Raw genomic sequence first — 23,618 nt, 5'->3', positions numbered from 1 at the left:
TTTTCAATGAAAATTTTACAAAACATGGTTTGCGGAAACTTTACACTATATTGATATTGATGGGATGCCCCATAAATGATTGTTATCCTGATTTTCTACCCGAACTCTGTAAAAAAATAAAAAACTCGATACTGGTCAGAAAACCCGAGTTGAGAGGTGAAAAGGCCATAAAAAACGAAGAAGAAGTAGATTGTAACAAATACCATAAAAGTATAATTTAGGTCCTTTTTACAAAATGGTGTACAAAACAGAAAAATATTTATCTTAATTTTTATTTTATTATTTATTGTTTTATTATAGGTACTGAGTCTTGCAAAGAACCACAATGGTGGCGCTGTAACGATGGAGTGTGTATAAACTCCTTGTTTCGTTGTAATAATGAGTACGAGTGTGCGGATCATTCTGATGAGAGAGGCTGCAGCCGTAAGTAAAACCCTTTTTCAAAATTATTCATCGTGTTTGAATACCGTGCGTCCGAAGACGGCGGGTAAAACGCCCAGCTTTTATTGTGTTTTGGATGGTCCTAGCTCCCATTAAAAACAATTTATCAAAAAGGCAAAATCATCGAAACACGCTCTAGTGCCATAACCCAGGGAGAAAATAAGGGAATATGTTTGAGCGCTGAAAAATCAGATTGTCAGTTGCTTTATCGCATCCCATGTTAATATTATTCCAATGAAAAGTCTGCATTTAAGGTGTTTGTTTAGTTACCTATCTCTCTCTGTCTTTTCCACATCCCGTCCTAATTGGAGCATGTGGAAATCACCAGCTGCCTCCAGGAGACTATCGCCAGCCAGCACTCTCGCCTCCTCCCGCTTTAATCCTTAGTTCCACCGAATAAAGTCAAAAGATTGTCATCGATGGCTTTCCAGGATGGCGTGAGCCCGTAGGTTTAAAGAAGAGGCCACTTGGGTTTAGGTTCTCCTGATGCATGCGCAGCACGTGTCCAAGCCAGGTCCACCGCCGCATCCTCAAGACACTCATTGTAGGAGGCTGCTGCGTCCATTCTCAGATTTTACCTATCACATTGATGATAATTGTGATTAAATATGTTCTAGGTACCTATTTGACTAAATTAATAACTGATAAAGGCAGGTTGTCGCAACACGTTTTGTGTGATTTTCTTAAATAATATTGAGCTTCAGATCACGATCACAGATTCACAATCAGGTTAACAAAGTTAGTCTTAAACTTTATAGTAGTTTGCACTCACTTAAAAGATTACAGAATTTCTTGCCAATTAATGTTAAGCAAACATTAGCCCAGAACTTACTTCTTCCACTCCTTGACTATGCGGATGTATGTTATCCAGATGCTAACTCTGAATTACTTGATAAGTTGGAACGATTGCAGAATATTTGTATTCGTTATATCTTTGATCTTCGCAAATTTGACCACATAACCGAGTATCGCACGCAACTACACTGGCTCAGTACCAGGCATAGAAGAAACATTCACATTCTATCACTTCTTCACAGTATTTTAAATAATCCCACTTCGCCTGTTTATCTGAGAGAGCTCTTCCAACCTCTTTCACAACACGGACTATCTCTTTGTTCTAGTAATGAGAAAACCCTTTTAATACCCTGTCACCACTCTAATTTTCTTTCCTCCTCTTTCGCAGTAGTAGCCGCTCGATTGTGGAATAATCTACCCACTAATGTTAGAGACGCCTTACATTTAAGTCAAGATTGAAATGTCACTATCTAAATATTTAAATTGTTCCTTTATTCTTCTTCTTTCCTTCCCATCCCCTCTCCTCTCTTCATAGTGTTGTGTTATTTTTATTTATATTTTTATTTTGTTAATCTTTGTTTAAAATTTTTCTATAAAATTGTAAGATTCAATATGTCCATGTATTTGTAATTTTCTCAAACTGAACGGTTTGGGTACGTAGGAAGAAAGCCCGCCCTTATATATATATATATATATTGTATTTGTATTTAAAGTGTTAATTAAATAAATAAATAAGCTTCTCATAATATTCCCCGGCCTGTTTACTTAATCAAATTATTTTTGTGGCTAGGTACGCTCGTTTAGCATACCACATTTTACTTATATGGATACATGACTTCTTTTCTAAATAAATTATTTAATTCACCAGAAATAAATCAAACTTTCTTATGTAACTTTACTAGATTTCAACATTTGCAAAATAAACCCTTAGAAATAATGGCATTATTATTATTATTTTTTAAATGAAAGAATAGTAAATGTTACACAGTGTGTAAAGGGGTTACTTAAACCAGCCAATGACAGGTCATAAGCCCTGTATATGCCTAGACTTCCATATTACCTTCTCAAAATGTTTTCCCTCTCTGTTGCAAGAAATTGGAAAAAATAAACACTTACTTTCTTCATTTTGGTAGATACGGGAGTAAATTAATATTTTGTACTGTGTATATTTAGATGGGGATATGCAAATGACACATTGATCAAACAAATAATAATTGCACAAAAAGCTTTAATAAAAATTATCTTAAGAGTCCCGATCAGAACTAGCTCCCTCGGTATATTCGTAAATCTTAATGTTACATCTGTAAAACAACTTTATGTAAAAGCTCTGTTACTGTACGCACACTAATATTATTCTCTACCTTCCATAACTCTTTACACAAATACAAGAGTTCCAAGATACTCCACCCTGATGCTGCAAAAACAATAAAAAATTAATACAACTTTCGGTAAAAAATTCATACAAAAAAAGGATTGGCCTACTACTCGGTTAAAGTGTACAATGTACTTCCATTGTCCATAAGGACAATTAGTAAGTACTCTCAATATAAAATTGCTATTTAGAAATGCATAGTGGAGGTGGGTTGCGCACGGATCGATGATTGGATCAAGCCAAATAAGTAAAAATTGGTTTCCTGATTTTAATATTCTGTCTATATATTTATTAATTTTTTTATGGTTATTTTAGTTTATATCGCTTATTATATTTACAATGATAATAAGGTTAATTAGATTAATTACATTTGTTTCTTTCTTATATTGTCAACTATGTTAAATAACTAATTTAAGGCATGTTTCATTGTACTTATTGTAAAATGATTCTCTCTCGTGGCACAAGAAAACATTTTTTATTTACATACAAAACACATGAGATAATACGGCCACCAGTGTTTGAAATATCAGCCCAGAATACGGATTTGAATTTACGTTCGAAGTAAAGCGCGGCCGTGTTAACTTCAGCGTTAACTTGCGATAGCACGGATTCAGAATCCGACCGCTGGGCTGAGGTTAAAATGGAAAATTCACAAAATTGATGTTTTAAATGTGAATTTGACTATTGATTTATTTTACAGAAAGTTACAAGCAAGACTCTATGCTGTTCAAGAAATGCGATGAAAACCAATATAAATGTAACGACGACCTTTGCATTCCGCTGACTTCCGTCTGCAACGGCATTCCCGAATGCTTCGATCATGGAGATGAAGTCAATTGCAATTTGACTCAGGTATATTTCATTTTAATTCAATGTTTTACTTTTTTTTTTTTTTCAAAAATATTTACAAAATAGTCTTAAATTAAAGTCCTGCTGAGTTGCATACATACAACTCGTCAGCAGGTTCTTATAAATTGCATCGATTATTTACACTTAACCTACATTAACAATAATTTTACTTAAAAAACATTGAATATTACATTATCAAAAATTAAAAACTATCACTAATACAAAAAACTTTTTTCTAATAACCATAATTTGAGCAAACGTCTCACTCCTGTATTTAACTCAGTATTTTTAATATAGTTTGGTAACATGTTAAATATTTTTGGTATACTGTATTTGCGTGCATAATAGAGAAATATTGCCTTTTTTTTGCATTTTTGAAGTAATGAAGGTCTATGAAATACTGTCCGGTAAAAAAAAATATTCATCATCATCATTCCCTATCCCCACTTAATAGTGCATAGGGCACTGCATTGATACACCAATCGCAGCTTATCTTGATATTTTTTTGTTAAATTAAGGTAAGATGATCACTCTTACGCTTCAGGGGCCTGTCCAAGGACTATGAAATATTATAGTGTAAAAACACATTTAAAAAAAATGAATGTTTCATGTCAACCATGCCGGGAATCGAACCCGAGACCTCTTGCGTGGTAGGCAAATGCACTGACCACTTCACCGCGAGGCCGACCAATGACCGGTTCATATGAACCAACCAATGATATGAGAGCTGTAAAAGATATCCGGTTGGCTTATCGTAAACGAACCAATCGGAAGAACTAACAGAGAACAACCTCTGACATCACATGCAGAGTTATTTAAAAAATACAAAACTTAAAAAAATCATAGCGCTGATAATACGATATATAAAATAAAAAAAAACTTTGGCTTAGTTTTAATAGTCTCTTAACAAATAATAGTAAAAAAAAAGACTGAACTTCCTCATTAAAAAGTATGAAGGTGTTTTACTTTTTTAGTATTGATTTATTCTGATATTACCTAAAACATAGTGTGATATGAAGAAATTAAAAACTAACTTTCTTTTATCTTTTAAATGTCTAACCTTACCTAACCTTAACATCTCTCCAAAAGTTTTGAAATCGTCCCAAGATAGTAGCCCTTTTACAATACCTAGCCGTTTTGTAATTTTGATAGCCAAAATGTATTCCAGCTAAAAGTACTATTCGGCTGCAGCACATACGCTTTATAGGAGACCATAACAGGTTTTTAATTGAATCTCTCATTTGAGTTACATATATTATCCACTTAAAATTTTTTGTTTCAGAAATGCCAAGGATTTTTATGCGCTAATCATCATTGTATAATTAGTAATTGGAAATGCGATGGAGGGGATGATTGTGGTGACAACAGCGACGAAGTTGATTGCCGTGAGTATTTATTATTGTTCTCTCGTCCAGGTGGAATGGAGAATGCAGTTTTGTGTGCGAAAGAGTACCAGATCCTTGAACGACGGTTTTCTCTCGATGGCCGTAAAAATATTTAAAAAAAAATGGCTTCTCTCAGGAAATTATTTACAAAACTCTCCTCAGACCGGTCATTGCATATGGTGCCAAATGCTGGGTTATGACCAAAAGAGATGAAAATATTTTTTTTTTCTTTTATTTTTATTTATTTATTCATATTTTTTGCTTACAAACTATAATTAATAATAAAAATAATGTGACCTCACTGGGGTTTCCCGCGCCGAGGACACTTAACAATATACTTTTTTAAAATTACATTTGAGAATTAACAAAGAAGACTAACTTAAAAAAACGAAGGTAATTAACAAATATTCAGACAGTTTTAAAAACAAGGTATTTATGTTCATATATATTATTTATATTACAAAACACAAAATGAAAATAACAAAAACCTAACATAATCTATACACTTGTGGAGCAGTTGATTCACTATTGGTATGGGCGAATGAGACGATCCATTTTACTTCTACCTAGCTCCACTATCCATTTTTTTATAGCCTTTTTAAACATTATGGTATTAGTATTTGAAAGAAAAATATTAAGGAAGATATTTGGTGCTGTCAACCAAAACCGGAGTGTGGAGGAGACAGTTTAATCATGAATTAGAGGCACTGTATGGCGAACCCAAGATTGCACAATTCAACAAAATAAAAAGATTACAATGGTTGGGCCATGTGCACAGAAGGAATGATAACCGTACCCCAAAAAAGATTGTCTATACCACTCCGGAAGGCAGACGAAGCAGAGGCAGACCAAAATTAAGATGGCTGGATAATGTGGAAAGTGGCATTAGAGTGATCGCCCTGACAAACTGGAGAAGAGCCGCAGGGTGCAGGGACGAATGGGGACACATTCTGGAGGAAGCCAGGGCCCACAGCGGGCTGTAGCGTCACTGATGATGATGATGACTCTCAGGGAGTAATCTCAGTCCCGAATAAGGAAATCGAGTGGAGATAAATCCCCCTTGTAGCTCAGTGGCTGGCGCATCCGCCTACTGTGCTCGAGGTACCGGGCTCAATTCCCGGGAAGGTGGATATGAAATATTGGTCTTAAAAGTGTTTCTACATTGTTATATTTCATTGTTCCTGAAATGTCACGTATTGAGTAAAACTGATCACCTTGGATGATGGTAAAAAATGGTCGAGATTCACTGCAACTAGTGTACCAATGTAATGCCGTGTGTACCACTGGAGATAAACAGTTGTGATTATTTGGATCTGTCGGTTTAATCGACATTTTTGATACATACTTTAATTTACGCTCTCTTTCAGATGTTGATAATAAACAAACATGCGATGCGAGGGAACGTTTTCAGTGCGCGGATAATTCAGGCTGTGTGCTGCTGGAGTATATGTGTGATGGCATAGCGCATTGCAAGGATTCGTCAGACGAAGGAGGACAATGCAACCAAAGTCAGTGTTTTTATGTATTCTATACTATATTTATGTTTTTGAGTCAGAAATGTATGAGATACTACCATCTATGGTCCGGAACCTTTGCAGTTCGCGACTTCAAAACAACAAGGGTTTAGGTCGTCAACCATACAAGCAAAGTTATAGCCCTCCAAACTTTGAATAATAAAAAAAATACTTTCTGGAAAATATTTCAAAGATTTTTAATCCCGGATTTTTTATTTGTATTGAATAATTATTTATTTATACATCAACGGTTCAAAGAACCTATAAGAAGAATTATATTTTAGTTACAGAAAACTTTAAAGTGTATTTTTTAACAGAAATGCCTTTAAAAATATTTTTTTATCTAATTTATGTTTTTTTATTTTTTTATTATTGCGCGATTAAAAAAAAACATTAGTTTTAAAATGGCAAAATCGTATGATTTCCTAATTTTTGTTTTACCAGACTACAGCCTTAAACAGACTTGAAATTTTCATACATTGTAGAATGTTAATAATGGAAGCTTTTTGCATTAAAATGTCATAAAATGTAAAAATGTTAATTGAACCCTTGTTGTTTTGAAGTCGCGAGTTGTCAATAGTTTTTTGTTTCTGTATCCGTCGCCTTGTCTAACTCATTTTAGACCAGTGATAGAGATTGTCATCTTTGTTTTCACACGCCTCATAGTAATTTAAGTATTTAAGTACTTTGTTGATATGAAAGATATTTTTACAGAGCGATGCGCCGTGACCAAATGCAGCCACACGTGTGTCAATACGCCAAACGGCCCAGAATGTATTTGTCCTTCGGGGTATAACCTAACCTCTCCGACAGAGTGTAGAGACATCAATGAATGCGCAGCAGTTCACCTGTGTTCCCAGTCGTGCGTTAACCTTCCTGGAAGGTATCACTGTGCGTGCAATGCCGGGTATAAACTACAAGATGACCATAAAACTTGTAAAGTTGCAGGTTAGTTAATTAATAAAATATGTTGTATTATTATTAATATTGCAAGGATGATTTGCAACAAATAGTCTCTAGAATGTATGATGTATGCCTGGAGAGCGAATTGGCGATGAACGAAAGCAAGTCAAAAGTGATGGTATTTGAAAGGGGAAGTGAGGTTACTGACTGCATAATAGACAAGATGACCATAAAACTTGTAAAGTTGCAGGTTAGTTAATTAATAAAATATGTTGTATTATTATTAATATTGCAAGGATGATTTGCAACAAATAGTCTCTAGAATGTATGATGTATGCCTGGAGAGCGAATTGGCGATGAACGAAAGCAAGTCAAAAGTGATGGTATTTGAAAGGGGAAGTGAGGTTACTGACTGCATAATAAATGCAAACAACGAATGTCTTAAACAGGTAGAAGAATTTGTGTATCTGGGAAAGCATGTTTTAAAGAGATAGATAGTAGAAAAAGATGTTGAAAGGAGAGTGAATGCGGGCAACAAAATAAATGGAGCACTAAGCACAGTAATTGCCAATAAAAATATGTCGATCAAAGCCCAACTGGCAGTGCACAACGGAGTTTTAGTCTCAACATTATGTATGGAAATGAAACATGGAACTGGCAGAGGAAGGATGAAAGCCAAGTGAACGCGGTTGAAATGCAATATCTTAGACGAATGTGTGGGAAATCAATGTATGACAGGGTTACAAATGATGAAATCAGGCGAGAGTGTAAATCTGATACGAACATCGAATGTTAAGGATCTGGGCGTTAGATTTGTAAGCACTCTGACATTTCATGAACACATAGAGACAATCAGTGGTGATGCATTGAAGATGTTAGGATTTGTTCTGCGTACTGCCAGGGTTTTCGAAAATACCCGCGTACTGAGAACTCTTTACAACTCCTTGGTGGGAAGTAGACTCGAGAGTGGCTCGATGATTTGGGGGCCACATGAACTGAAGTACTCTCTTATGATAGAGAAAATCCAAAAGAAGTTTCTGAGATATCTCTACATGAGAGAGTGCGGGTATTATCCTTGGCTCTACCCGACCGAGTTTCTCCAGGGTATGCTTGGCTACAACAGTTTAGAGACTAGAAGGAATGTGTATTTGACCACACATTTTTATCGATTGTTGCGCGGTATGATCGATAATTCTGAAATTATGATGAGCATTGGTTTGTATGTTCCTGATAATTACCTAAGACAGCGTCAGCATAGATTGTTTCATATTCCGATATTCAGGACCAACCTGCCTATGGTTATGCCTGTTGGAAGGGCTACCGCTATGCTGAACAACATCGCTCTGGATATTGATCTGTTCCATGTATCCAAAGGGGTTTTCCGGAGCAGGATTCTTCGACTACTTTGACATGAGTCTCTTTCGTGTATTTTTTTTTCTTTTTTATAATATGTACGTATTGAATATATTTTTGTTATGTATATGTTATATTTAAAATAAATAAATTGAATTGAATTGAATCTGAGCCAAGTATAATTGATAAGATTAAGATAGGGTCTCTGAGATGATTTGGTCATGTAGAACGAATGGACGACGAAAGAATGGTAAAACAAGTATATATGGTGAAAATCAACAGTAACGTGAGACGAGGACGACCAAGGAAGACGTGGCATGATCAGATAAACCAAAAAGTCTGGTCATGTCAAAAGCAGACAGAACCAAGATTTATGAATGTGTAAGAAGCTAGTGTACCACTGGGTAAATAGGAAAGGGTGGATAAGGAAATGATGATCATTATTTATGTATCAATTTTACATTCCAGATGGCGAAGGTATTTTGGTGTTTAGTACCGACACAGAGATCAGGGCGTTCCACCTGCAGTCTGAAAAGTATTACAGTGTGGCTAGAAAAACTAACCAGGTAATATTCTGTGCTTACTTACTTACTCGGCTCTCGTCTCAAGTCCAGTGTTGAACAAAAGCCTCCCGTTTGCTCCTCTACAATTCCCCGTCCGCTAATGTTCTGCACTAGGATGTATTCGGCGTTAACATAAGTTTTGTCCGTTTTTATCCAGTAGCCGGACGGATTTTAATTTGATAACGCAAGTATTATTAAAGCCAACAATGTTTTGTCCAAATGCTTGCAGACTGGCTGGATTTTCTCCCTAGGGAGTTGTTCATATTTAGCATTTGGTGCAACAGAGAGGGTAAACATTTTTGAGAAGGGTATATGGAAGTCTAGGCATTTACAGGGCTTATGACCTGTCATTGGCTGGTTTAAGTGGCCACTTTACACACTGTGTAACTTTCACCATTCTGCCTATGTTTGAACATCCACATTTCCTCAACTGATTGGGATCCATGAAAAACTAATCTTGTTAGTAACCATTCAAAAACATTTTTTTTTCAACATATATATAATTCAGTTTCAGCTATATGATGTCACTATTTGTATTTTTTATTTAATGTATTTGTCGAATGTATTTTCCTTTTATTTTGTTACAGGCCTTGGGAGTAGATTACGATGGAAAACATGTTTATTGGACAGAAATAGCCATGGGATATGAAGGTCTGGTCAGATCACTTCTAAATGGAACAGAAAGAGAGGTATTATTGAAATTTTGTAGATATTTCTTGATAAAACTTCGTAGTTATTAATTTTATTATTTATTTTTTGGAATATTTAGGATATATTATAATAAATAAAATACTTTATATATTACGCTGCACGCAAGTTTATCGGAATGTTTTAACCGGGTTGTAGTTCCGTGGCTTGTATTGCGGACTTACGGATCACGGGTCTGAGGTTTGAACTCCACTTTACCCCAACTTGATTTCCATTTTCTAGTAGAATTTTATTTACAACTCGTTGAAAATGGCCACCGAAAATTCAATCATATTTTTAATGTCAATATTAACGTTTCAAATGTGTTTTTTTCTTCTTATTTCTAGACTTTGGTTAAGACTGGCATAGGTTCCCTGGTAGACATAGCTGTTGATTGGCTCACGGGTAATCTGTACTTCACAGACGAAGAGTTGCAACACATAGCAGTTTGTTCTGATGATGGATTACATTGCTCCATATTGTTTAGCAGAAATGTCCAGAACCCGAGGGCTATTGCGCTTCATCCATTATTGGGGTAAACTAATTAAAAATTATAACAGCATATAATTTGACCACTGTCCATGGCTGAAATGGCTCAAAATTAGACAGTGAAGAAATTATCACATACTCACACTTTTGTTCACCGTACTCCATAGTCCTAATCAGTCCCAAACATAGTCTAATCTAACCTTACCTAATCTAATCTAACCTAAACGAATCTAATTTAACCTACCACCCGCTTTTTACCAATTTAACCTACCAAAAACCCACAGTCCATACGGCTCGTCTGTGAAATAATCTCCCATCCACTATCAAAGATTTTCCTACAAGAACCTTGGTTAAATCATGTCTGAAGAAACATTACTAATCTGTTCCTTAAACTCTCCTTTTTTCCTCTCCTTATTATTCCCCCATTCCTATTGTATGAAAATATATTTACATTTATATATATATAGCTACAATTAAATAGCCAAATATTTTGCCCACTTAATTATTTATTTATTTATTCATATTTTTCGCTTACAAACTATAATTAATAATAAAAATAATGTGACGTCACTGGGATTTCCCGTGCCGAGGACACTTAACAATTTAGTTTTTTGAAATTACATTTGAGAATAAACAAAGAAGACTAACTTAAAAAACAAACATAATTAACAAATATTCAGACAGTTTTAAAAACAAGGTATGTATGTACATCTATATTATTTATATTACAAAACACAATGAAAATAACAAAAACCTAACATAAGCTATACAGTTGTGGAGCAGTTGATTCAGTATTGGTATGGGCGAATGAGACAATCCATTTTACTAAATAAAATAGTTTTTAAGTTCAGATCTTCTTCTTCCAAGTCTGTCCCTCAATGCTGAGGATCGTGATCACCATGAACACTTCTGATTAGTCTGTTCCACTCCAGTCTGTCCTCCGTCGCCACCTTTATTTTGTCAGTCCAATCTATATGGGATTCTACCCCGGCTTCTCCTACCTTTAACTCGGGCAGACATTATTGCCTTTTCTAGATTGTCTGACTCATGTCTATCAATATGTCCAAAAAAAGACAGTATCCTTTTCAAACACACCACTGACAGACGAGTTGTAATATGGAGGTCTTTCAGTATCGATGCATTCGTCCTTCTGGCTGTCCAAGGCACACACAGCAGCCTTCTCCAACACCACATCTCAAATACATCGACCCTCTTCCTCTCGTAGTTCCACGTTTCAGCCCCATATAGGAAATCAGAGAATACCAAGGCTTCCATCAACCGCTTTTTTGTGTTTATTGATATACCTCGATCTCGCCAAATCTTCTCCAAACGGTTTATTGCTTCTTTGACCATTTGAATCCTGCGACCAATCTCAGTTCAGACCAATTAATCTTAAAACTTCTTTGATATCGCAAAATGTTTTTGCAGACATGTGATTTCGACAATGTTGTTTAGTTAAATGTTTATATCTGTATTTCCTGTTATTTTTAGAGAAATGTACTGGACAGACTGGGGCGAAAAGCCCCTAATAGTGAAAGCTAACATGGACGGGTCCCTGGACCATGTAGTAGTGAGCACAGACCTCAAGTGGCCAAATGGCCTGACCATAGACTACCCCGTCAGCCGCCTGTACTGGGTGGACGGACACTTCTCCAGGCTGGAGAGCTCGCGCCTTGACGGCTCTGACAGAAAGGTAACAAGATTTGTTTTTTTCAAATTAATCTGTTCTTATTTCATGTATTGAAATCTTCCGATTACATTTTGTGGTCTCGTCTTTTTTCCACTCTCTTATAAAAGGAGTTTCACGCTACTATATGTGGCCCTCTTAAAGGTCCCGTTGAATACATCAGGATATTAGAAGCAAACTCAGAAATCTCCTTTGAAGGAGTTACTGAGATTATTGTGAAAAACTTAAGAATTGTGAGATTTCTAATTATGCTTCACCAACTCAATGGAGAATGCTAAGTTTGCCGTGTCAAGTATAATTGAAATCCGCTTTTGCAAGATTTAGAGATGGTTTTGAATTATGCTATTGTTTCTTTATTTTTATTTATTTATTTAGTATACGGCTCCAGTGCCCTTTATAATATGAAATATAAGAATACAATGAGATCAGTTAACATGGATATATTGGCGTACTGAGATAACTCAGTCCCTCAGAAGCCGGGTTAATGATCTCGTTTAGCCATGACCGGCAAATATATGCCCACAAACCATCAGCCGAGACCGTGGGCTGTAATTATTGTTCATTGTGTAATAATATTTCTAGGTGGTGTTGGAGAATGTGCAAAGACCATATTGGATCTCAGTGTTTGAAGACAACCTGTACTGGAGTGATTGGGGAACCTCATCTTTACAGACTTGTAATAAATTCACGGGCAAGGATCAGAAAACGCTTGTTGGAGCTAAGAATATATTTGGTGAGCATAAATTTGATCTGTGTGTAAAATAGATACAGAACCCTGGACGACTGTTTTCTACTCGATAGTCTACTAAAGAAAATACTTTTCTCAATAACATTATTTGAAAATTATCTATCTTGATAAGCTTCCTAAGGGGTTGAATCCGGTGCTTTACCTTATTTGAAATATTGTTCCGCACATTTATTTTATTTTTTCTTCTTGTTAATTGTTGTGGTGTTCGTGCATTATAATGTGAGGACATAGTAATGTGTGGTCGCTTCGATAGTACATTCCATTTTTAAGATTTACTAGCAACAAATTAAATTTATATTATATTTTTGTTTATGTTTTTGAAGGCATTCACATCTACCATCCTGTGCTAAAGCCGAAGAAGCATCACGCCTGCGTAGATAGCCATTGTACTCACATCTGTTTACTGAGCGGAAATAATTCTCACACCTGCGCCTGTCCTGAAGATAAGCTACTCTCATCTGATCGTGTTTCCTGCATAGGTAATTCTATAAATTATTAACATCAATCCACTCCTTAGTAAGAGAATACGGTGATCAAAAACAGCTTCCAGCCCTCGTATGAAGCTGCTCATTCATTCTTATCTTGATAACACTTGCTTTTAATAAGCCAAAGACAAGGCTCTAACTTGAGTAGCGTTTACACGAGGACAATACAATATTATTTTGTCCCAGGGTTTGACCTATTATCCATGTGTGAACAGCAATTTGTAGGGTAGGACATTGTTCCGATATACATGGGCAGGCTATCTCCTCAGGAAAATGATCACCCCCACCACCGCGCGCGGTCGCATTGTCCTCGGGTGAACGCGCACGATCAGTACTGCATATTCATTTTGGCTGTATTTAGTTTAGCACTATCTAGATTCAGTTATTTTTCATTAGTAAACTTTTGATTGAGTAGCCACTCTCTTATTTTGTAATTGTTACATTGTGTGTTAAATTTAATTGAGAGTTATATTGCCATACTTTTGGTACTACCAAACCATCATTATATGTGAAGCGTGTATTGTAGTTATGTTTAAGAGGAATTTTGAAAGTATTACTATTAAATTGTTCTAAAATGATGCAAAGCCACAGTAATCCTCGAACAGGCAGAGTTTTAAGTGTTTTGTACAGGAGAACATTATCATTTCTTCATCTGTAAATCTCTGCTGGTACAATTCTCTTAACTAGAGTACTGTAGACCCTGGATCATTTTAATATTAGTTTTAGTCGAATGTCCCCATGACTTTATAACATTTCTTATTATTGATACTACTGAAGATAAAATAATCATTCTTACAGTGATTTTAGGCAAAATAAAAGATAACTTATAAAAAGTACTTACAAGAGTCAGCAATCGATCACAAAGTTTTAATAAGTAACAAACTAATATCACTTTCGGACAAAGGGATTTTGAGTATCATACTTCCACTATCTATTAAAATAATTAGTCACGAGAAAACGTTAAAAAAATCTATAAAAAATGGATATTGGAGTTAGGTAAAAGTAAAATGGATTGTCTCATTTGCCCAAACCAATGTTGAATCAACTGCTCCACAAGTGTATAGCTTATGTTAGGTTTTTGTTATTTCATTGTGCGTTTTGTAATATAAATAATAAAGATGTACATAAACTAATTATAAACACAAATACTTAGTGTTTAAAACTGTCTGAACATTTTGTTAAATATCTCTATTTATTAGTTAAGTCTTCTTTGTTTATTCTCAAATGTAAAAGTATATTGTTAAGTGTCCTCGGCACGGGTAACTTCACCCAAGTGAGGTCACATTCATCATCATCAGCCGTCTCTTGTCCAATGTTGAACATAGGCCTCCCCCTTTAGTCTCCATATTTCCCTATCCTGAGCCAACCGCATCCAACCACTTCCTGCAACTCGTCTTATGTCATCAGACCACCTTGTCTGAGGCCTGCCGACACTTCTTCTACCCGTTCTGGGTCGCCATTCCAGGACTTTTTTGGTCCATCTAGAGCCTGTGATTCTGGCTATATGACCAGCCCAGCTCCATTTCTGGTTGGCAGCCCTATGGACCACATCGGCGATCTTTGTTCTCGCTCTAATCCATGTATTGGTTTTTCTGTCTCTCAACGAAATACCCAGCATTCTCCTTTCCATGGCTCTCTGTGTCACTGATAATTTGTGTAAAATTTTTTTCGTGAACACAAAAGTTTCACAGCCATATGTCAGTACAGGGAGAACACAAGCATCAAAAAGTTTCTTCTTTAACCCTTACGCTGCTACGCAGTTTTTCAAGAATCTAATCAGAAATCCTCTTATTTATACATTTCAAAAATATTTTATCGAATACGTTGTTTTCCAAACACACTACTGTTTTATCAATTAATAGCAATTCCAAGAAAAATCTTCCATTTCATAAATATCTAATTCAAGCCTAATGGAGTGAGCAAGATGGACAACTCGTGCCGCAAATAGACAATTTTCGTACAGCGGTTGTAAACCCTTTCTTAATTGAAAATAAAAACAAACAAACTGATCTCGTACTGCAATCTCAAGGCGCATTGTTATTATTGAAACGAAATAATTATTCTAGTTTTTTTGTTAATTGCGGAGCAAAGTGCTCTGTTATAAATTATCAAACCTACCACTTCCATCAATGCATTTAAACAAAAATCGAGTAAAATATATCTTGAAATTTGTTGCAACAGAGAGGAAAAACATTTTTGCCAAGGGAATATGGAAGTCTAGGCATTTACAGGACTTATGATCTGTCATTGGCTGGTTTAAATTACCACTTTACACACTGCGAGATATTCACTATTCTGGGTATGTCTACACATACATATTCATAATTATTTTTACATTACCTCAACTCTTCCATCTGTTGACTTTTGCAAACTAAAAGAGCTGAAACCTTTATTGATGTCGGTAAGTTTCATCTGGATAAATTATTTCACCTCCTAGGTAATGCCTAAAATTACTTTAAATTTTTTATGCAAGTTATTTTAATCAACAATATTTTGAGTATGTCTAAATGTTTGTAGGGAGTTATTTAGATTGAAACCTAAAGGTAACCGGTTAATGTACAAAGTAGTGATATTATTTCTTGGTAGTTGTTATAATATAATTTAAATTTTAAAAAAATATGTTTTTGTACAACTGTCTCACAAATTGATATTTCTTCTAAGAAAAATATTCCGTTTCGATAATAGCTAGTTCACGCATAATGGACTGAGCGAGATAGACAACAGTTGCTGAAATTACAAACAGCTGAGGTAAATTACATATTTTTTACATTTATATATATTTTTAATCTTACTTTGTTACTCTAATTAACAATTTAACTCTGCAAAGCGTCCTTTTTATTATGAATAAATTTACAAAATATATAATTCAAAATGATTACGGATAGTGAAAGTGATAAAGAAATAATAGTACCTCGCCGAGAAACTCGGAGGCTTAGCAGCTCAACCTATTCCGAAAGTGAATATGACAATAACGATATTTTTTTAAGTGGTTGTGATAATAATTTAGATTATGACTCTTACGAAGAGCACAAAATCGAAGAAGCTTTTTCTGAAGTATTTTTGGATCAATATCGAGCTGATATACCTCATTTACGTTTTGTTTGTAGAATAGAGTTTGTATGGTAATAATTACGTTTTGTTAGTAGAGTAATAATTACTACCTAATGAACAGCTAAAACATTTAGATTTCCCATTACTGTGGGTACCCATTATAATAAATTAACAAATGATTTTTTTTATATTCAAACGTCCTAATTGACAATCATTAGGTTCCATGGTGAATTATTTTTATGTTTTATGGCTCTTTACTTATTTGTTTATATTCTTAATTATGGGGTTTTCCGGTGATATAGGGACCTCACTAGATAAGAGTTATTGTATTAAAGGTAAAGTATTCAATTAGTTATTCATTACGGAAGTACATCAATATTTTCGTAATCACTGACTCGGGTTTAATAGCGGGGAAAACACCAAATATAATTATTTTCCTCAAATATCATAAAAGTGATTAAAAATCTAACTATTAACATTGATTTATTTTTTATTTCACTGTTTTTGGAATGTAAAAAAGTTCAGTTTCAGGTCCCGACTAGCTAGAAGTTTCCCGTGTTTAGTCGTTTCTCTTTTCTTAAAAGCACTGCGAATTTAAACAACATAAGTAAATTTATAATGAGGATGTTTAGAGGTTTTAAAAAAAAAAATGTTAATAGGCAAAACTTTTTTTTTCAATTTTTATGTATCGTATTATCAGCGCTACGATATTTTAAAGTTTTGTATTTCTGACATTAATCCGCGTGTGACGTCGCAAGTTCTCTTCCGCTTTTTCTCGGTTAGTTCTGTTGATTGGTCCATTGACGATTAGCAAACCGGAAATCTTACACAACCCTCTTATCATTGATTGATTCATATGAACAAGTGACGTCGTTCAAAGTTGTTCGTTTTCATTAAAATATTTTTAATGATTTTTTATTCATTTTCAAGACACTTTGCCGTACAATTTAATGCTTAAATTTTTACAGCGCGTAAGAAAACATTTTTTGTATAAAATTTTCCGTAGGGCTGAAATAGGTACGAAACTAAATAATAACCCGTCGAATAAGTCATTTTTATGTTTTGAAAATGTTTTATACCACTGACGGTTAAGTGCAACAAGCAGTTCCCGAATTCATTTACCCTTTTGGGGATTATGACGTCAGCATCAGTCTAGTTAGAACTTTATGATAGGGATTAACAACAACGATATATCGTTGTTTAGCAGTATAAGGGTTAAGTAATGTGAATACTTCGGAGATTTCAGGATATATGAGAGCTTACCAAAGGCGGCCCATGCTAAACCTCGCCTTCTTTCTATTTCTACCTCTTGATTAGGTCACATTATTTTTTATTATTAATCACAAAAATATGAATAAATACATACAGAATGGAATTGAGCCATACCTAAAAAAAATAAATTTTAAATAATTTTTTTTTATTGAAAAGAAATATTTGCGTTCTTATGATTTACCCAAATATTTAATTTTGAGGGCCATTTTCAACGAGTTGTAAATAACTCACTATTAGAAAATGGAATCGAGTTGGGGTAGAGTGGGATTCGAACCACGGACCTTTGGTCCATGAGTCCGAGACACTAGCCACAGGACCACAACACCACAACCCGATTATGATCTATCAAAATACCCAAATACTTTACTTTACTCTACAAATGCTATGAGTTCGCAATTACATGGGTCAGAGATGTTAATATACCAATTTGAATGTCTTGCGTGTAAATTGTTATTGCAGATGCGAAAAAGGCCCAGCAGTTGGTAGTCAGCATTGGCCCTCACTTGGCCACAGTCCAGCACCAGACCTTCGGGAAGCACAATATTCTTCTTCACAAGAGTCAGTTCCTAAGCATCGACTGTCTCACTTACAACCGGAACAAGGGTACATATTCAATTTATTTACTTTACAAAGGTCCTGTGGAGTTGGAACATAGTTGATTGTTGCCGTGGGAAGTTTTGCCGACCCTTGTCTATTTTTAATTTTCAATGTATGTAGATATCGTTCACATAAAAATTAAACTATTCATTTTATCATAGAAAATAACAAATGAAATATTTTTTACTAAATGTTATTCAATATTTGTATATAACCACTTACCGACTTTTCTATGTCTACCGGTTTCGAGACGTACCCGTCTCTTCGTTAGGACACCAATTAAATCCCAACCGTCCATACGCTCTGTAGCTGCAAGACATGCTGGGATATTTATTTATTGTACAGCGCCCTTGAGGTGATTTTCACAAAAATGGCGCTATATAAATTATCCAAGCATATATATATATTTATATATATATATAACATATAATTTTTTCATAATTTAATCAGTGCATGTTTGTCCCAATCAGTGCATGTGCTTTTTAAAATGCATGTCATGTTGTTTTTATATTTTTGTGCAACAACTATGGTGAAGGTGTATAGTGGGTTTTGCATGTTGGTTTAATTGGTGTCGTAGACGCTGAAAAGTCGGTAAATGGTTAAATACAAAGTTAATGCTTTAAATATTTTGCATATTTTTTTTATTTCACAGATCAAGTGATTTTATACGATGGAAGCAATAATAAAATCTTCTCAGTGGAAAACCTGGGAATGAATAACGAACTTATCCTGAACTTGGTGGACACTGATATTACGCAAGTGGATGGAATGGATTTTGGTAAGGAAATATTTAATCATTGTACCAGCCATGTCCAGAAAGTAATTTCAGTTTGCATTTCTTGCCACCGCAGCGCTGCGATCACAGTTTCAAATATAAATTTTGGACTTCCGATGACTCCTCATCTTCCAAATATATCTACAAACAATGCTAAGTATGTGTAGATTAAATGTCTTAGATTTTTACAGCTATTCAGATGCACATTTTTTTCTGTATTATGCCATTTGTCATGCGGGGTCAAAGTCCGGCGATCAATGTATCAAATATGAAGCAACGACCGAAGAGGCAACTCAGCATTTTACATTGAATACAATACATACTATTTTGCAAGAGCAACATTATTGCACATAAGACATCCGTTCACATAAGAGCAACGTCCTGGAGTACATTTACTTCATCCCCGCCATGGACACATGAAGAACAAAGGAACGCGGCCTATAAATAGACCACAGAGCATGGTAACGTCAGTCAGCCCAACAAGGTCAGCTCAACCCAGTCGTGCAGCGAGTCAATCAGTCCGCTCCAACAAATAGTCCAGTTCAAATCATCATTGTCATTACTCTCTCACTTTACAAAAAGGTGCCTTATCTTATTTGACATGCAATAAATACGCACTTAAGCCCAACATTGTTTCTTCTGTCAATCTCCACTGGGGAATAGTCCTAGAATAGTAGGAATGTCGCAAAAGCGAATAAACCTGTCACTGGATATTCCAAATTTGTGGATTAAAGTATTACTCCTCTTTTATTCATATAATAAATAATAATACAGTAATGCTAACAATATTTTGAGTTTGTCCAAATTTTCGTAGACAAGGACTGGATTCAACTCCCTGGGGAGCTGTTTATATTAACATATTACAACAGAGATGAATAATGACAGGTCATAAGCCCTGTAGATGCCTAGACTTCTTTATTACCTTCTCTAAAATGTTCTTCATCTCTGTTGTAATATGTTAACAGTAATACTAATAAAAATAGAAAGCTGTTTTTAAATAAAATAATGAAATGAATTCTGTAAAGCAAACAAAGTAAATAAAATGTTATAGTAAGCAAGAAAGAAAAATGAGAGTGAAGTAAATAATCGAGCAAGCTTATTATCACGAAAAACTATGAAATAAATGCAAATTGCCAACACTGAATATAATTAATGTTTTTGATTATTTTTACAGATTACATAACAAACAACTTATACTGGGGCGATGTGTTCCATAAAACTATCGAAGTTCTGTCCTTTACAACAAAACATAGAGCCGTTCTCCTCGCTGATAGTAGTGGTTCTCCGATCGATATAGCCCTCGTTCCAGAACATGGGTTCGTATATTACCATTCATTTTTAATTAATATTTAACCTGTATATACTAAAAAGTCTCTCTAGCTTGTCTGTCGACCTAGAAGACTAGTACGATATTGGGTCAATGAAAATGCACGATTTAATCTATATTTATTAAAACGGACGTGGGGTAATCCATGTAAAGTGGGAAAATGACGTAAATTTTGAATTTCTATTTATCACCTCTAATTTAACACTTTGAGCACCGGCCGAATACACATAAAATTTACTCAGTTCCTGGCCCATTTTTGTGAAATTTCATGCTTAAATGGGTTTCTTAAAAGTGTCATAATTATGAAAATACTGGGTTAAATCAATTAAAACTTCTCATATTTATTTTAAACATTTTAATAAGTCATTTTTGTATGATAGTGTGGGTGTGTGGCGTTTTGCTTACCTGTTGGGGTCTCTCTGTACACGCTGTGTGTAACTTTTGTACTCACAGGCGTGTGCGTGAGGTAGGATTAGGCTATCTTCCTTTTTACCTGCATCCATCCGTTCGGGGCCTCGCGTCCCTGTTGGAGCCTGCAATCGGTCCCGTCGGTACCTTATGACCTCTCGCTCAACACCCTACTACGTTCTTTTCAGAAGGTGGCGGGGAAAAGGATTCATATATATATATTTTATCACACAAGAAATAAGAACGGCTTACTTACATGGATAACACTATTTATTTTATAAGAAACTGGCGTGTAATGCAAAGATATTTTATTATACATTCAATAAAATCTAACTTAATTCAAATTTACATCTAACACGTGTTTTATAGAAGACTAATTTTATGTGAGGAAGCACTGCAGTTGAATTTCGGAGGAGGAGAGAAGGACGGACCTTGAACTTCGCGCTTTTTATAGTCTTTGTTCTTGTCTCCCTCTACTTCCGGCTGGGTATCGAACCGCAGGCTGGTAACTTAACGAGCTGCGTTCGTTTGTGTGGTTTCGCTCCTCGGTAGGTCCTTGAGGATTGTCTATGACGGAGGCGCCACAATAGTTTTGCTAACATTTGCCTTTATGGAGAGTCACATTGCAATGTTCGCACATATACAGGGTCTCACTCCTTTTCTGCGCTTTGAATCCCGGAGCCGTGTAAATGCGTGATTATAATAACCACGCGTTTTGTCCCGATCCCTAATAACAAAATAACAATTCTTTGATTATTTCTTTTACAATTTCAGGTTTATGTTTGTTGCTTTCCGAACACTCGACAATATGATTCACATAGACAGAATGGGTATGGACGGACAAGATCGATCTGTTATCATTGAACACGGCTACAAAGGTAAAGAAAATATATTTTGACAGCTGGGGCCATAGAATTAAGAATAGTCCAGAAACCGCATACGCACATCAAACAGAAGGCGATTTAACTTACGTTTTGACCCATTAGTTTCTTTGAAGACGTCGCTCAGTACGCAACTCCTGATTTGAATTCAACTATGCCGTGTTGTGTCCTTTTAAAGTGTAGAAATACTGCTAGGATCTTAAAGGAACAGGATGGTATCTCATTTCATGCGTAATTAGCAAACAAATGTTTAAGTAGCAAATGCATTACTTAATAATTGAATTATTTTTTCATCTGTCAGATTGTCGAAGAAATAAAATGAACATTTCGTGTTGCCAGGGTAGTAAAATATTTACCCTACTTTGCTCATCTAATGTGAGAACTAATGAAAATTGGACTCGGATTAAACAACTCTATCGTGGACATTTGACCGACATTATCTTTAAAACATCAAATATTATTTAACATGATATAAAAATATCCGCTTTATGTAAAATAAAATTTGTTTTATATTTTATGTTTAAAGTTCATTAATTCAATTACTCTTATTAAATGACCCTTTACTTATCTACTGTGTTGTGTCAATCAATATTTTCGCGTGCACAATAAAATTTTAGAGAAATTTACAGATTGCTTTTTTTTTTTTACCTTACATTTGTGTTATGATTATATTTTTTCCCATCGTGCAACATTACGCGGTGACATCACGAATGCGCGCGGCAAAAGTGAGGCATAGTGGGAGTATTATTGGACACAGTCCGATGTATTCAAATACGATTCTACGCTCCTTCTGGACTATTCTTAATTCTATGGCTGGGGCATTCCATTGTGACTGGTGGGAGATTTGATTCCAGAATTTGACCACCTTTCAGTTGTAACTTTAACATCAGAATTCATATAATAGCAAAATATATGTTTTTGAAGAAATGGAATCATACCCATTATAGTTGGTGTATTTTCGTTATTTGTATCACTCTTATTTATTTATTAATGGACATTGTCCATTTTTATAATTTATAGGGTTTAAATATTACAATAAAAGAATAGTTAAAAACATTTAAGAAAAAGAAAAAAAAAAACAAACATAAGAGACATCAAGACATGGACTATTTATTTATTTATATATTCAGGTCTTTTTAATACGCATTTTTAAGGACATTTATGCATACAAAATTATTATAAAGGAAAGTAGAAAGACACAATGGTATTTTAGTGGTGATGGCTATGGCCTTTTGGCGTTGCCGTTATGTTAGCACGCTCTGGGACTGCCGGTAGGCTTTCCGTCAGCGTGCTCCACCAAATTGATAAGGATTAACGTCCGCATGTCACGCTCCGCAAAAGTAACCTCGTAAGAGTAACTTTAACTTCTCGTTCACGGACGGGAACCCTTATGTTGAAATGGTATATGTAAGGTGCGATAGTAAGTCAAAGAGAGTACTCACGGTTTGTACGATGTTTATTACACTGAATCAATACAAGAGTTGATTAATGACTATTTAATTAATTAGATATTTAGATAAAACGTGGATGACTAAGCGATTCAGGTGCTGCACGAAGTGCGTGCGGTTCGGTGGGCGATTCGGGGAGACCTCCTCGTTTTCAGTTATTCGGTCGGCCTGGTGCAATTCCTTTCGTCTATTTTATTTTATTTTATTTAGAAAACATACAGTCATACAAAATCAGTATTAAAAACAACAATTTTTTAACATAAAAAGACCAATTAAGTTTTCATAAATTAAAAAGATATAAACATTAAATGTGACAAAAAATAAAAAATAAATAAGAATTTTAGGTGAAAAAAAGATAATTGTTGACATTTGCGTTTTCCATGGAGGTAATAAATAAAAATACCGAATGCACACTCCGAGCCATCCACGCACACACATGAACGCACATATAAAACATACACAAACATATACATTACATGCGGCACATATGCATAGCATAAACCACTCAAGATGTACATTCAGCAACTATCCCAAATAATCGACCCCATGAAGAAATTTTCTGTACAAATGCAACGTGCAGTTAAAAAT

At 35.0% G+C, this 23,618-nt stretch overlaps 1 protein-coding gene across 1 annotated transcript in view; it reads left to right on the top strand.

Annotated features, from left to right (window-relative positions):
- The window catches only part of yl (Putative vitellogenin receptor yl), a 62,427-nt gene that overhangs the window by 3,425 nt on the left and 35,384 nt on the right, over positions 1–23,618 (top strand). The window contains exons 3-17 of the mRNA XM_088237994.1: positions 301–423; positions 3,309–3,460; positions 4,740–4,842; positions 6,210–6,350; positions 7,071–7,304; positions 9,081–9,178; positions 9,763–9,864; positions 10,210–10,397; positions 11,843–12,044; positions 12,621–12,771; positions 13,110–13,265; positions 18,054–18,197; positions 18,844–18,969; positions 20,141–20,282; positions 21,476–21,579. Coding sequence (XP_088094120.1) covers positions 301–423; positions 3,309–3,460; positions 4,740–4,842; positions 6,210–6,350; positions 7,071–7,304; positions 9,081–9,178; positions 9,763–9,864; positions 10,210–10,397; positions 11,843–12,044; positions 12,621–12,771; positions 13,110–13,265; positions 18,054–18,197; positions 18,844–18,969; positions 20,141–20,282; positions 21,476–21,579 — 2,166 coding nt within the window. The remainder of the gene's footprint in view (positions 1–300; positions 424–3,308; positions 3,461–4,739; positions 4,843–6,209; positions 6,351–7,070; positions 7,305–9,080; positions 9,179–9,762; positions 9,865–10,209; positions 10,398–11,842; positions 12,045–12,620; positions 12,772–13,109; positions 13,266–18,053; positions 18,198–18,843; positions 18,970–20,140; positions 20,283–21,475; positions 21,580–23,618) is intronic.

This window comes from Micrasema longulum, unplaced genomic scaffold, assembly GCF_059751315.1.
Source record: "Micrasema longulum isolate JH-2025_06_02 unplaced genomic scaffold, ASM5975131v1 h1tg001806l, whole genome shotgun sequence".
NCBI lineage: Eukaryota > Metazoa > Arthropoda > Insecta > Trichoptera > Brachycentridae > Micrasema > Micrasema longulum.
Note: the sequence above shows the minus strand (reverse complement) of the source record. Positions and strands in the feature narration are given on the sequence as shown.